The sequence below is a fragment of the Strigops habroptila genome, chromosome 2 (assembly GCF_004027225.2).
Source record: "Strigops habroptila isolate Jane chromosome 2, bStrHab1.2.pri, whole genome shotgun sequence".
Taxonomy (NCBI): Eukaryota; Metazoa; Chordata; class Aves; order Psittaciformes; family Psittacidae; genus Strigops; species Strigops habroptila.
This window is the reverse complement of record NC_044278.2, coordinates 119,281,756-119,295,045: the sequence shown is the minus strand read 5'-3', so window position 1 is coordinate 119,295,045 and position 13,290 is coordinate 119,281,756. Positions and strand designations below refer to the sequence as shown.

The 13,290-nt window shown below is 50.7% G+C and overlaps 1 protein-coding gene across 4 annotated transcripts in view; it reads right to left on the bottom strand.

Annotated features, from left to right (window-relative positions):
- Positions 1 to 13,290, bottom strand: part of GAB2 (GRB2 associated binding protein 2) — a 97,942-nt gene that overhangs the window by 8,607 nt on the left and 76,045 nt on the right. For 3 of the 4 annotated variants that reach the window (XR_003990018.1, XM_030476339.1, XM_030476337.1), the window contains exons 3-8: positions 9,903 to 10,143; positions 5,715 to 6,301; positions 4,602 to 4,696; positions 3,587 to 3,893; positions 2,047 to 2,137; positions 124 to 226 (exon numbers count right to left, since the gene is read on the bottom strand). Coding sequence is in view for 3 of the 4 variants with exons in the window: in XM_030476339.1 (XP_030332199.1) it covers positions 124 to 226; positions 2,047 to 2,137; positions 3,587 to 3,893; positions 4,602 to 4,696; positions 5,715 to 6,301; positions 9,903 to 10,143 (1,424 nt within the window). In the remaining variant the exon portion in view is untranslated. The remainder of the gene's footprint in view (positions 1 to 123; positions 227 to 2,046; positions 2,138 to 3,586; positions 3,894 to 4,601; positions 4,697 to 5,714; positions 6,302 to 9,902; positions 10,144 to 13,290) is intronic. The other variant, XM_030476338.1, reaches the window with a different exon arrangement.

Below are 13,290 nucleotides of genomic sequence, written 5' to 3'. Positions count from 1 at the left end.
ATAAGGATGAACACCACATGCTGCTATCTGAGCACTTCCATGTCATGAGCTAGGAATGTGTTTGCAGCACTGGGAACGTATATATCCTGCCAGGACCATATATCTTAGATGTGGGGCCCTTACCATCGCCACGTAGTTCTCCTCGCTGTCTCCCGAGTCAGTGCTGGTGATGCTCTGGGAGGAGACAGGGCGACAGTATTGCAAAGAGCCGGCGTTGAAGGTCTGGCTGTAAGGACAAGGGTCAATGTGTTAAGGATGGTCGCATGTGCTGCTTGCCCATTTCCAAGGAGGGATGGAAAGTGCAGCACCTGAGGCTTCCAAACATCACCATGCTCAGATGTGGGGACTGGGCATGAAGAAGAGCTGGTGGCATTGAGGTTCTCCAACCTGACCTTTCCATGGGTCATAAATCTCTGGGTTTGGTCTTCTAATGTTTTTCTTGCTAGGACTTTTTAATAACACCTTGCTTGCTGTGTACCCATAACTCTCCTGCTATCAGCTACATGAATCAGGCTCCATGAACTCTTTTTATCTCACAGGAAATATTTAATTGTGGAGCATGCCAGCCTCGGTGAAGCTTCTCACCTCCTGCCTCACCACAGCTCCTGGATTTGTTTGCTGTGCAGGGCCCTATCCACATTTTTGCTGGAATACAAAACCTCCAAGGCATTGTCTTGCTTTCAATTGGCCAAATCTGATTATACCGAAGAACATAATGCAATCAGCGTCTGGCATTAAAGCTTGTGTCTTAAAAAGCTATTTGTTGCCTTGCAGTAAAGGCAGGGTCATATGATTAGCTGATAAAGGAAAAATCCATTAGCTTCTCTGGGGTCGGATGTCTTGTCAATCAAAGCCTGCTCTCTGTTTCCTGGTGCAGTGATTTCAGCACACAGCGCTCATGCCCTGCAGTCAGTCTCCACACAATCCAATTTATTAGAAGAGTCATAGCAGCCAAACCTTGCTTCTGCCTTTCACTGGACAACATCAGATCATGAATTAGCAGCAAGAACTGGAACTGTGCAAATCCTGTTATTTTTGGCCAGCAGACTTTGCTCTGAAGTGCTTTGGTTTCATTTTACAGACTTCCTTCAGGCTAAGCTTTGCTTTCAAGGCAATCAAAACACAGCCCGGTCAGACCCTGTGAGTGTCACCCTGTATTTTGACATTACAGAGGGGATTTTGGGGGGAAAGATGGATGGGAAGTTATGCCCTGCACCTCCAGTGTGGCTGAGATGGGGTGGAGCAGATGGGTCCTGAGTCGCGGTGGAGCACAGGTCCTGTGTTAGAGCCACAGCTCTCCAGGAGTTGTCAGATCCCAGAAATAGGAAATGTTTTCAAGAGATCTTAATTAGCTGCTTGGCCACATGCTGGGCTTTCATGTGAAATCCCAACCTAAACAAATGCATCCTCCTGCCACCAGCTGTGGTGTGGGGAATGCGGCTTTGGCTCTCACAACATTTGGCTAAGCTCATGAGGGGTCCAAGAGAGAGGCCCCTCTGCTTCAACAACACCTGGCCCAGGTCTTAAGTCTGGCCGTGATGTGACCAAGGAAACCCCCAAATTGCCATGGTGTGGCAGGATATATTAGGGAAGAATTAATCCATAAGTGTCCCTCTTCCCAAATAGCTCTTGCTGGTCCCTAATGAGGTTAGGGTGTTGGGCAAGGTGGACTTTCATCCCAGTGCAGATGTTTATGTGATGTTGCAGCTCCTGTTTCTAAAATTGACCAAGAACACAACGAGGGCTGAAGGGATCATCCAGCTTTTGGGGGAATTTAGGTCTGCATCCAATGCTTGGGACCACTTCTAGCTTAATTCAAGATGGCCCATAAGAAACATGCCCCTTAACAAAAAGAGATGGTCGGTCAGAAGGAACCTCTTCAGCAAGCAGAGGCAGAAGAGCAGCTGACATCCCCCTTATATTCAGCCAGAGATGTCTAATCCATGGCAGAGGTGACAGCATGTATACATGTGGACACCAGTGAGAGCAAGATCAGAGATCTGCTGTTGGAGCACAGCAAGAGTTCATACCCCAGCCATTACTCACGTTGGCCTGGACCAGGACTTCGTGACTGGTGATTTGAAGGGAAGCTCATCGATGACAGTGTTGTTCCTCAGGTCCAGCGGCGAGGGCTTTGCTGGGGAAGGGAAAAGTCTTTATTCAGAGGCAGCACATTCCCACAGTTCAGCACCCACGACTGGCATGAGATGGTCCCCAATAATATGTTGGTTGCTTCCCATTCTGATAATCAGCCCTCAGCCCTCCATGCTGATGACAAATATCCCCAACCAAACTCCCTGCATTCATTTATGCCAGGACTGGGGGAAAATAGTCAATTTCTCCCTCTGACCCACAGCCCTGAAGTGGATGGGTGGCCCCAAAAGGGGAAGGTGCCTCCCAGGGAATGGAGATGTGCTAAAAAGGCCCAAACTCCCATTCATTGGGGAGCTCTGATAACCTGTTAGACGAGGACAAGACCAGGCTCTGCCAGTCCTGAGCTGCCTTTGGCCAGAGCGTTTCCCCATAGGGAATGGGAAAGGATATCTGCAGTGTAATATGAAAGCTCTAAAGCTCTTCTCATCATGGATGGTTCATTAGGTGGAAGAGGTTGCGCTCCAGCCCCAGTCCTTGCCTAGCATGCTGATGGGGTTAGGTGTTGACACATTAATGATGGGAGCCCTCCTCCTCAGCATCTTGTTGGAGACCTATCAGGCAATGGTTTGGGGTGGGACTTGGAGGTTGTAGGCAAAGCCCTGAGGGAAGAACTGCCTAGAGTCAGACAGTAGGAAACAGAAAGAAAAACCTGGGTCATCTGAATACAACACAGAGATTTTGGAGTGGAGCATAGGGAAGTGCAAAAGGGGTGAGATCCTGCCTGTGACATGCATCTCCTGTAAACCCAGGAAGGGTTTGAGACAAGCTGTTCAAGCATCAGGAAAGCTGCATTTGCACAATAGTGCTCCTGAAAGAGGAAGGGGATGGGGAAGATATGAAGGTCTGGCTGTGCAGGTGGGAGAAAAACACATAGTATCATAGAATCACAGGCTGGTTTGGGTTGGAAAGAACCTTCAGATTACCCAGTTCCAACCCCTTGCTATGGGCAGGGATGCCTCACACGAGACCAGGTTGCTCCAAGCCCCGTCCAACCTGGCCTTGAACACTGCCAGGGATGAAGCATTTAGCACTTCTCTGGGCAACCTATGCCAGCACCTCACCACCCTCACAGGGAAGAACTTCTGCTTTATACCTATCCTGAGCTTCCCCTGTTTCAGTTTGAACCCATCACCCCTTGTCCTATCACTCCAGTCCCTGATGAAGTCCCTCTCCAGCATCCTTGTAGCCCCCTTCAGACACTGGAAGCTGCTCTGACATCTCCATGCAGCTTCTCTTCTCCAGGTTGAACAGCCCCAACTTTCTCAGTCTGTCTTCATATGGGAGGTGCTCCAGCCCCTGATCATCCTCGTGACCTGGACTTGCTCCAACATCCCACCTAGAACTCTACTGAGTGTGCATAAGGTGACAGATGTAGTCTGAAGTATTACAAGAATAGAAAGGTTCTTGCAATGATTCCTGGAACCATTCTTACCTTTCCGATCGGGTTTGAGGTTGCGGTTGACTGGTGGGGGCTGGATCTCACTCAGCCGCCTGTGGCACTGCGCCATGGCTCCTCCTTTATGCACGGGGAGGGTGGCCGAGGACAACCCCACCAGGTCGAAGTGATGCGGCCCAGGGCTCATGGGGATGTAGAGATTTTGGGCATTGTCGTTGGCTTTCTCGGTGTGGATCAAGGGTGAGGAACCAGGGTTCATGGGGACGTAGTTGTCCTCGGAGTCAGTGCTGTGGGAGCGGGCCACCGCTGCCTTGGCTTGCTGGGGGACAAGCAGGAGGATGTGCTGTGATACAGATACTGTGATCAGATACTCCTTAATCCCATCCCACTATAAACACTTTCATCTCATCATCACTGAACACACACCTGAGGTGGGACCAGTCCTAAAATCTCAGCACAGACAGATGGGGTGGGCTGTCCCCTCCTCTGCCATCATTTGCACTGAGAGGGTCTGTTTCTTCACTGTTTCCAATTGAAACTTTCTGAGTTCAGGGAAAGGTCTTAATCACCCAGACCTGAGCCTCTTCTCATGATCAGAGTGAGCAGCAGAAGCATGCTCAACCTGGAAAGTAATTTTTCCCTGGGCTCTGGTCATGACTAAAATGCAGTATGAAAGGCTGCTTTAATGTCATTTCCAGCTCAGGAAGTCTTAGAAAGCGCACAAAAGAGGCTTCTCTGGCAACATGTCAAAATGCAGCTCAGCAGCATCCCAGGCTTTCAGGAAGAAGCCAGACTCCTGGGTGCTTTTTTGGGGCCAAAGCTCCAGGCAGACACACTCTGTGGAAGCACCCAAAACAAAGCTCTGCATAAGGTGCTGGCTTAGGTTGTTGTTTCTCCTGCAAGGCACCATTTTAATTGAAATCAGTAATGAACACCTTCATGACTTAGCTCTGCACGACTGGGCTATGAGGCCCACCTGGAACTGACTTGTCTCTTAATCTGTAAGGTGCAAATTGTGCCTATAGTGTGGCAAACACCAAAGCCAACTCACCAGGTAGGAGTTGTACCCGTCGTTCATCGACTCGACTGACTGCACAGCGCTGCTGCCTCCATGCTGGGGGTACTCGTACGTCTCACAAGAAGCAGCTGCAACACAACCACAAATGCACGATGTGTCCCAGCTGATGATAAAAGGGCCCCTGAAAACAAAATCCAGGTACTGGGAGGGCAGTGTCTACTCTTGGTGATGGACATGCTGGTGGGAAGACATGGGTTTTAGACTGTCACAGACTCCCTGCTCTGCTCCTTCCCAGTTAGCATCTCTCTGATGCGTCAGCACATGTGCCATGTGGATCTAACCTGGTTCTGTCAATGTGCTGCAAAATCCCAAGGGTAAAGATGTCAGATAAGGTAGATCATGGTGACAAAACTGGGTTAAGGAAGAGCTCTGTTACACCTTGCTCAGCAGATATAAGGGCTAGCAGCCTACAGTAAGGGTAGGATGGGGTGAGGATGGCGTGCTAAGCTCTTAGACTGGTCTGTCTATTGCTGAGCATGGGTCTGATCTCAGCCTAAATGTTGGAGATGGAAGAGGCATTTCAGGGAGCTGTGTGTACCATTTACAGGATGTTTTCCCTCCAACCACCTCTTCAAAGTTTCTTGGCAGCTATCTCATCCTAGGCACAAGGTTTGGAAAGGGCATGCTCATCCACAGCCCAGCCATGTCCAATGGGAAGGGATGCTGGGTCTTGGAGAGGTGCGAAATTATGTCCCTGTCTGGTGAACAAAACCAAGACAGCTCTAGGTTGATGCAGGTTCTGATAAACCTGGTTACGAATTGAATAAAAGCAAGCTAAAAATAGCTGAAATCATCAAAATCTGGTCAAGGGCTGCATGTGAAAGCACGTTTGGGGTTTTGGTTGGAGGTACAACAAAACCAAGAGCCAGATGAACAGCTACAGTAGGCAGAGCCTTGGAGATCCCTCTTCATGCCTGTTACATACTAAACCCAGGGCCAGATCCTGACCAGGGAGAGCTTCTTTGTGTTCAACCCCTTGATTGATGCCAACAGTCACCCCATCCCTACCATAACCCAGTGGGACTGACATATCCAAGGCTGCTAGATAGGACCAAGCCACCCCAAGCTCCTCACCCCGCAATTCACCTCGGTGTAACCTGCTGTTCTCCACGGCTGGCAGCGTGTTTCTCCGGGGAATGGTGGCTGCCATGGGGACCAGCCCTAAGCTTTCACCAGGCTGGGGCTGCTGGGGTGGGCTGCCCCACCGGGGCTCCATCTGCCCGGGTTTTGGGGGTCTTGGAGGGGGTGCAGCGGGCGAGTCGCTGGCAGCCACGGCCAGAGCGTTGTGGTTCTTGTCCAGTGTAAATGTCCTGGGGATCTGGTAGACGGAATGCGGGGTCGTAGGGATGTCATAGGAGTCCGTGGAGAGCTCCCCAAACTCCTTGCATAGGGTGTTGTTGGGAGTCTTGAAGGTGTAGACCTCCTCGTTATCTGTTTCGGAGCTCGTGAGGCTCGACTTGGGGTGTGTGTAGGAACCGAAGGAGCGCGGGAGGTCGTATGCACTGTCCCTGAACTCTGAGTTGTGCCGGCTGGGTTTAGGCAGGCTGTAAAAGCCATGGAGCTGCCCTCCAACCCCGTTCACACAGTGCCCGTTGCCCTGTGAGAGCTTCTGCACCGCTGTGTCACTCCGCATGAAGAAGGCAGACCTTGTGGCTTGGGAGAAGCTGGCGCTCCTGCAGAGGAAGGGGAGAAAGGGGCTGAGATGGGGGAGAGGCAGACCTGGGGTGCACTGAGCTCTGCTCCCCCTGTTTAGAATCATAGAATCATAGAATGGTTTGGGTTGGAAAAGACCTTAAGATCACCCAGTTCCAACCCCCTGCCACGGGCAGGACATCTTCCACTAGAGCAGGTTGCTCCAAGCCCCGTCCAACTTTGCCTTAAACCCTGCCAGGGATAGAGCATTCACAGCTTCCTTGGGCAGACTGTTCAGTGCTTCACCACTCTCACAGTAAAGAATTTCTTCCTTATATCCAACCTAAATCTCCTCTGTTTAAGTTTAAACCCATTCCCCCATGTCCTATCACTACAGTCCCTGATGAAGAGTCTGGGGATGCCTGAATTGGCCATTTAGGACTTTTCCCTCTCCCATCCTCAACCCCTGCCACCATGAAGCATCTCCCCATTCTGCAAGACTTGGGGAAACATGAGAATCACTATGGAAGTGCTGGGACATGAGAGGAAGATGCAGTAGAGCAGAGCATGGGTGATAATGATACCTTCCCCTGAGCTGGCTGGAGCAGTGTGGAAGAAGAAAATTAGGAAAAGCTCCAAAAAAGGGTCACTCTGTCATGAAGAGCTGATGCATATGCACCAGGAAGGGGTGAGAGGTAGGCTTGGGCTGGGTCTTTTTGCTTGCAGAGTTATAACTATGGATGTGGTTCTGAGCAACCTGGTCTAGTTGAAGATGTCCCTGCTCATTGCAGGGGGGTTGGACTAAATGACCTTTGAAGGTCCCTTCCAGTCCAAACTATTCCATGATCCTAACTATGCCTGGGTCAGTCTTTTGGGAACCATTCGCATCCAGAGGGGGCTCAGCCAGCCCCATTTAAACATCTCCCCACAGAAGAGTTCTGCCCTGTATCAATCACCATGGGGGGTGTTCTCAGTTGAGGCAAATCGCCAGGGAAGTGCCAGCCCTATGGGAAAAGCTGGGAGATGCTGGTTTACACCGCCCCGGTGGGGTTGATGCTCTGCAGGGACAACAGGGACTCTGTTTCATGGAGCCAGCACGAGATGGCGCTCAGAAATAGGGCTTATTTGGGGAAAAAACAAGTGATGCTGTGACATGACAGACAATCCCCTGCCGCCTTTGGAGCTCAGTCTGCCTGAGAGATGTCTGGGCTCTGGCAGGGTCCTTTTGGCCAAGGACTTCAAACATCTCATGGGTTAATTACTCAGCATTGCCCACCAATTAGCTACTATTACCCTCATTTTATGGATGAGTAAAGTAAGAGCTCGGGAGCTGAAAGCAGAGGGATTCCCAGCGGTCCTGCAGCCTGGCCCTGTGCGCTGGGCATTGATCAGGGTGATTAGTTCTGGTCCAGTTGCAGAAGCTGCCGCCAGCCAGTTCGTCTCTGCCCATCAGTGCTTGCTCCCTCCTCCTTGGTCCCAGCCTGGAGTCTCAATGGGTGGCTTGTAGATACCCACACAGCTGGAGTGTCAGAGGGCCTGTTTTTAAACACTGCTTCATTAACTTCATCTGAAGTTACTTTTGCTGAGCCTTTTTCTGTTGTTGTTTTTCAGGTAGGGAAAGGCAGCTGCAGCAGGAAAGCCCAGCAGAGGCTGCAGCCCGGGCTCTGCTCCCACCTCACACCAGCTGGGATTTGACTGCCCCTCCTTCCCTCCCTCCTTACCTCATTCCCCATCTCCTCGCTGTTGCTGTGAGCCAAAACTCTCCACGTCAGGAAGATCTCCTCGCTATTTAAGGCAACTGTCTGGGTCTGGAGGAGGAGAGCTGTTGCTCACTGAGAGATACCACACCATGCACCACAGGATGCCACGGAGCACAGCGTGCTCTGCAAGGGATGAATGGCAGAGTGGTGCATTCCCTCTGGTTGTGGTTTTCCTGGTTAAAGGTGGGAATTAGGGCCCTGTCTGCAGGATCACAGTGGTTGAGGTTGGAAGGGACCCCTGTAGATCAGCTGGTCTAACCCAGATACTCAAGCTGGGCCACCTAGAGCTGGTTGCCCAGGACTGTGTCCATACAGTTTTTGAGTATCTCCAAGGATGGAGACTCCACAAACTCTCTGCCAGTGCTTGGCCACCCTCACTGTGAAGAAGTGTTTCTTGATGTTCAGAGGGATCCTCCTGCATTTCAGTTTGTGGCCCTGGTCCTGGTACTGGGCATCACTGACAAGAGTCTGTCTCTGTCTGCCTTGCACCCTCCCTGCAGGTATTCAGATACATTGATGAGATCCCTCTGAGCCTTCTCTTCTCCCGGCTGAACAGTCCCAGCTCTCTGAGCCTTTCCTCCAGTCGTAGGGATGGAGGAAGCTTCAACATCTTCATGGCCCTTTGTTGGACTCTCCATTATGTCCTCATCTCTTCTACAGGGGAGCACAGCGCTAAACACTGTACTCCAGATGTGCCCTCACCACTGCTGAGTAGAGGGGAAAGATCTGCCTCAACCTGCTGGCAATACTTGGACTAATGCAGCTGAGGACACCATTTGCCTTCTTCGCTGGAAGGTCCCGCTGCTGGGGGACAACTTGGTGTCCACCAAGACCCTCAGGTCCTTTTCTGCCAAGCTGCTTTCCAGCTGGGTGACCCCCAGCGTATACTGGTGATTGGGGTTGTTCTTGCCTAGGTGCACTGCTTTACACTTCTCCTTGTTGAACTTCATGAGGTTCTTGCTGGCCCATTTCTCCAGCCTGTTGAGTGTGATACACCCTCTGGTGTGCCAGCATGAACCTCTGGTATATCAGCTACCCCTCCCAGTTTAGTGTCATCTGCAAACTGGTGGAGAGTACACTCTGCCCCAGATCATTAATGAAGATGATCATCTTTGAGGAGGGCCATGGAGATGCTGCGAGGGCTGGAGCAGCTCTGCTCTGGAGCCAGGCTGAGAGAGCTGGGCTGGGGCAGCCTGGAGAAGAGAAGGCTCCTGAAGGGGAGACCTTAGAGCAGCTCCAGGGCCTAAAGGGGCTCCAGGAAATCTGGAAAGGGGCTTTGGACAAGGGCCTGTAGGGACAGGCCAAGGGGAATGGCTTTAACCTGCCAGAGGGGAGATCGAGATGAGCTCTGAGGCAGAAGCTCTTCCCTGTGAGGGTGCTGAGGTGCTGGCACAGACTTTTCCCAGAGAAGCTGTGGCTGCCGCATCCTTGGCAGTGTTCAAGGCCAGGTTGGACACAGGGGCTTGGAGCAACCTGCTCTAGTGGAAGGTGTCCCTGCCTGTGGCAGGGGGTTGGAACTGGATGAGCTTTAAGGTCCCTTCAACCCAAACCAGCCTGGGATTCTGTGTTAAACAGGACTGGATCCAGTATTGACCCCTGGGGTACACTGCTAGTGACTGGCCTCCTCTTTGTGCCACTGATCACCACCCTCTGAGTCCAGCCATTCATCCAGTTTTCAATACAACCCAGAAAGCCAAGAAAGCCGGGATCTTGGGAAGTGGCCACTCTGACCTCCTACTCCCAACCGCAATGGGATGAGACCTTCACTCAGAGCTTTCTCCACCTGAGTTTTGCATCACCAAGGGTGGAGGTGGGTTGAGCCTCTTACCCTCAACCCTCCATCCGCTACCCTCGAGGTTTGCTCCTGGATGGGTTACAATACCTTGCGTTCTCTGACTTCCTGCTCATACACTGGTGGAGGAAAAGGTAGTCCTGGGGGGCACTGGCAGACAGGGTGCTCTGGAGGTGGCTGGCGGGTGAGTCGAAGGTGAACAGGGTGGGCTGGCTGGAGTGGGACGGTGCCGAGGACTTGCGCTCCCGCAGGAGGTGGTGGCTGGCGCTGCTGAGCTCTGCCGGGGAGGACCGCGGCGCGTGGTTCATAGAGGCCAGGCTCCTCAGGGTGTCTGTGCAGGGAGAGAACACTCCATGAGAGGCTGCACACAGCGACCACACATCCCATGTTCCCAGGGTTTTCCTTACTTAAGTGCTCCAGCGTTTATGGAGGTTAGCGGGGTTTGTGTAGGGCTCTAAGTGATGCACTCGGCAGCAGGTTCTTCTACTTGGAGCACTGTAGGTACCTATGCAACTATAGGTACCATGTAGAGAAATGTCTTACCATATTTTAAAATATTACCATATTTTATCATGTTTTAGCACATACTTAGTGCCTTGAAGGGATGTCTGGGGGATGTCAGTCCAATCCACAGGGAGCCCAGTGGGTTGTTAGGGTTAAAACCTGGTTACAAAGGAAGAGAAGAGCTTCCACACCACAGTTTCTGCTTCTGTCTTTTCTTAGAGACCTTTAGTAAGAGGCTTTAGAGATGTGATTCCTGGCAGTGTTCAAGGCCAGGTTGGAGAGAGCCTTGGGTGACATGGTCTAGTGTGAGGTGTCTCTGCCCATGGCAGGGGGTTGCAACTGGATGATCTTAAGGTCCTTTCCAACCCAAACCATTCTATGATTCTAGGATCTAAGTCATCCTCTGTGTAAAGGCATCACTGCTATCCTTTTACAGTTGGGTAAACTGAGGCATGGGGTGGGAATGTGGATGGACATAATGACAGCAGAGATGAAAATCATTCTCACATTCCCCAGTTCTCTGTTAATTTTGTGACCTCAAAAGGGTTCCTGCTCTTTTCTGCTAGTAGAAGGAGATGCAGACACAAAGCATGACTCCTAGTGCCTGCTCTTCAAGGAGAAATACACTTTCAAATGTTATGTTAATTTCAATGGAGAGTATTCCAGAGGTCAGGAATACCAACCCAGCTACTCTAGCCTCCTATAGGGGCGTGCTCCAATAATTTGAACCATGGATGAATTTTTACAGCCAAGCTGGAAACCCCCATTATAAAAACACCCCAGAAAAAGCACAAGCTGCAGTATTTTGGGAAAGCTGATCCATTTTTGGCTGCAGAAGACCATGCATGGTCGTCTTACCATGCATGCACTCCTGGCATGTGAAAACCCCTCATTGTGGTTCACTGAAGTCACCCTTTACAACAGCTGTGATTTACACTTATTTGGTGCTGATGCAAAACACAGAAAAACCCCAAACCCTACAAAAAGGCCATTTTTCCCTGGGAAAATCCACCCATTTTCTGGCCACCACCGATTTAGGGATTGCTCCCAGGTTTCTCCCAACACGACTCCCAACTGCTCTTCAAATCTGACTTCCGACACCCATAAAGGAACCTGCTCCGACACTGGGACAAAGGGGGATTTTACAGATTTCCAACCTTTTTTTTCCATTCCTTCCCTCAAATCCCAGAAATTCTGGGTCTGAGTGCAGGGAATGTGTTCTCTGGAATGGCCTTCATGGCTTGGACAAGGAGATGCTCCACAGGGTGATTTTTCACTGACTTCTGAATCATATCAGGATACAAAATCAATGTCTGCTGCTCCTTCACTGCTGGTACATTTTTTATCCTCGTGTTACTGCAAACTTCACCCGATGCAGAAAAAGTACATTAATAAAAGCCAAAGAGTGTGGCTTCACTCTGTTTTTCGGTCTGTGCTAAACACAGAAAGGATCAATATTTAACATTGACATTAATGGTGGGGATGAGAGCTTAAAACTCCGATTGCTGTCTTCTTTGCATGGGCATTAAGTATCCCTCAGTGCTTTTCATGAGAGTAAATGGCCATCTCAGTGTCCTTGGACAAAACAGTGCCTTGACCCTCATTCTTATTAAATATTTATCCTGTAGTAGTGCAGATTTCCATTGGAAAAGGAGTCTCGAGAGCTCTGCGAGTCCCAAATCTTAGTCCTGAATCAAGTGCTTTGAGTTCCATCAGCATGGTAGAGCTCTTACCCCTGTTGCTATCAAAAACAAGGGGGCTGCACCCAAAGTGCTTCTCAGGAGCAGCCCAGTGGCCTGGCTACCTCCTGAATCGACCCCAGGAATTGCCTCTCATGTTGGGCTTTGGCCAAGACTCTTCCAAGGATGGTGTGAGGATGGCAGGTTAATGTTGTGTCCCCATCCCAGCATGAAGGCTGCCTCCGGGGACAACTGTAAACTGTGCTGGGCTGGGGTCCCTCTGCCCTGAGCAGTCCTTCAACACTATCCCTGCAGGCTCTACACTTGCCATCGCATGGAAAAGCTGTGACAAGCCAAAATACACTCAGGAGCTAGAAATTACACTGATTTATTTGTGCCAACACAGCTTCAGGGGAAAGATGGGGCTGCACACAGGAGACAGTCCCCAGCATCACCCCAGAGCACAGCAAATTCAAATCACAACACTTTGAGGAGCCCAAGGAATCCTGCACTGCCAGGAGACCTGAATCTTCTCCCAGAAATCAGTCTGATGTGGGGAAACCAGTGGAAAAGTCACACTCATTGAAAGGAGGATGAATTACTCTGTAGTTACTCCAACCACGTGAAAGAAAATGGGAGATGAAGGGGAGCAGGCAGCAATGCCCACTAAAAGCACGTCGCCTCCCTGGGGGAAGCCACTCTACTGGCATCCACATTGATTTTCAAAATGAATTCCCAGCTCACTTCCCACAATGACCGGGCCACCGAGAACATTAGCGGAGCCGATTCAGGACTCGTGTACTCCATTAGGTCTGTGAGATGAACTCCGTAATAGCAGGTGAGAGATGGATTGCTTCGTGGGGCTGGGAGGGTATTGCAAGGGCTGGGATGATAAATCCTGTGGCTGCAGAAGGGGACTGCTGAGATTACTTTGTACTTTTTATGTTGTAGGGGGGGGGTTGCACTAGAAAAAAGGGCAGCTCATGTGCCCAGGTCACATACTAATGATGGGTCTTGGTGGGGGGAAGAACAGGAGGTAAGAAAGGAAATTGAGGCAGGAAAATAGTATTTGATGACTAGTACATGCTGAAAGGAAAAGTCAAGATGTTTGTGCTCTCACATTGGCCTGAAACAGAGAGAGGTTGCCATGAGGGTAAGGCACATAGTGAATTATGAGCCAGAGGTCCCAAAGCCATTTCAGCTTGCCATGCTGCAGTGCCCAGCTCCCAGGCAATGAAGACCAACACTCCTTTCCCATGTCCATGTAGGACACCTACTGAATAACCTCCCATCCA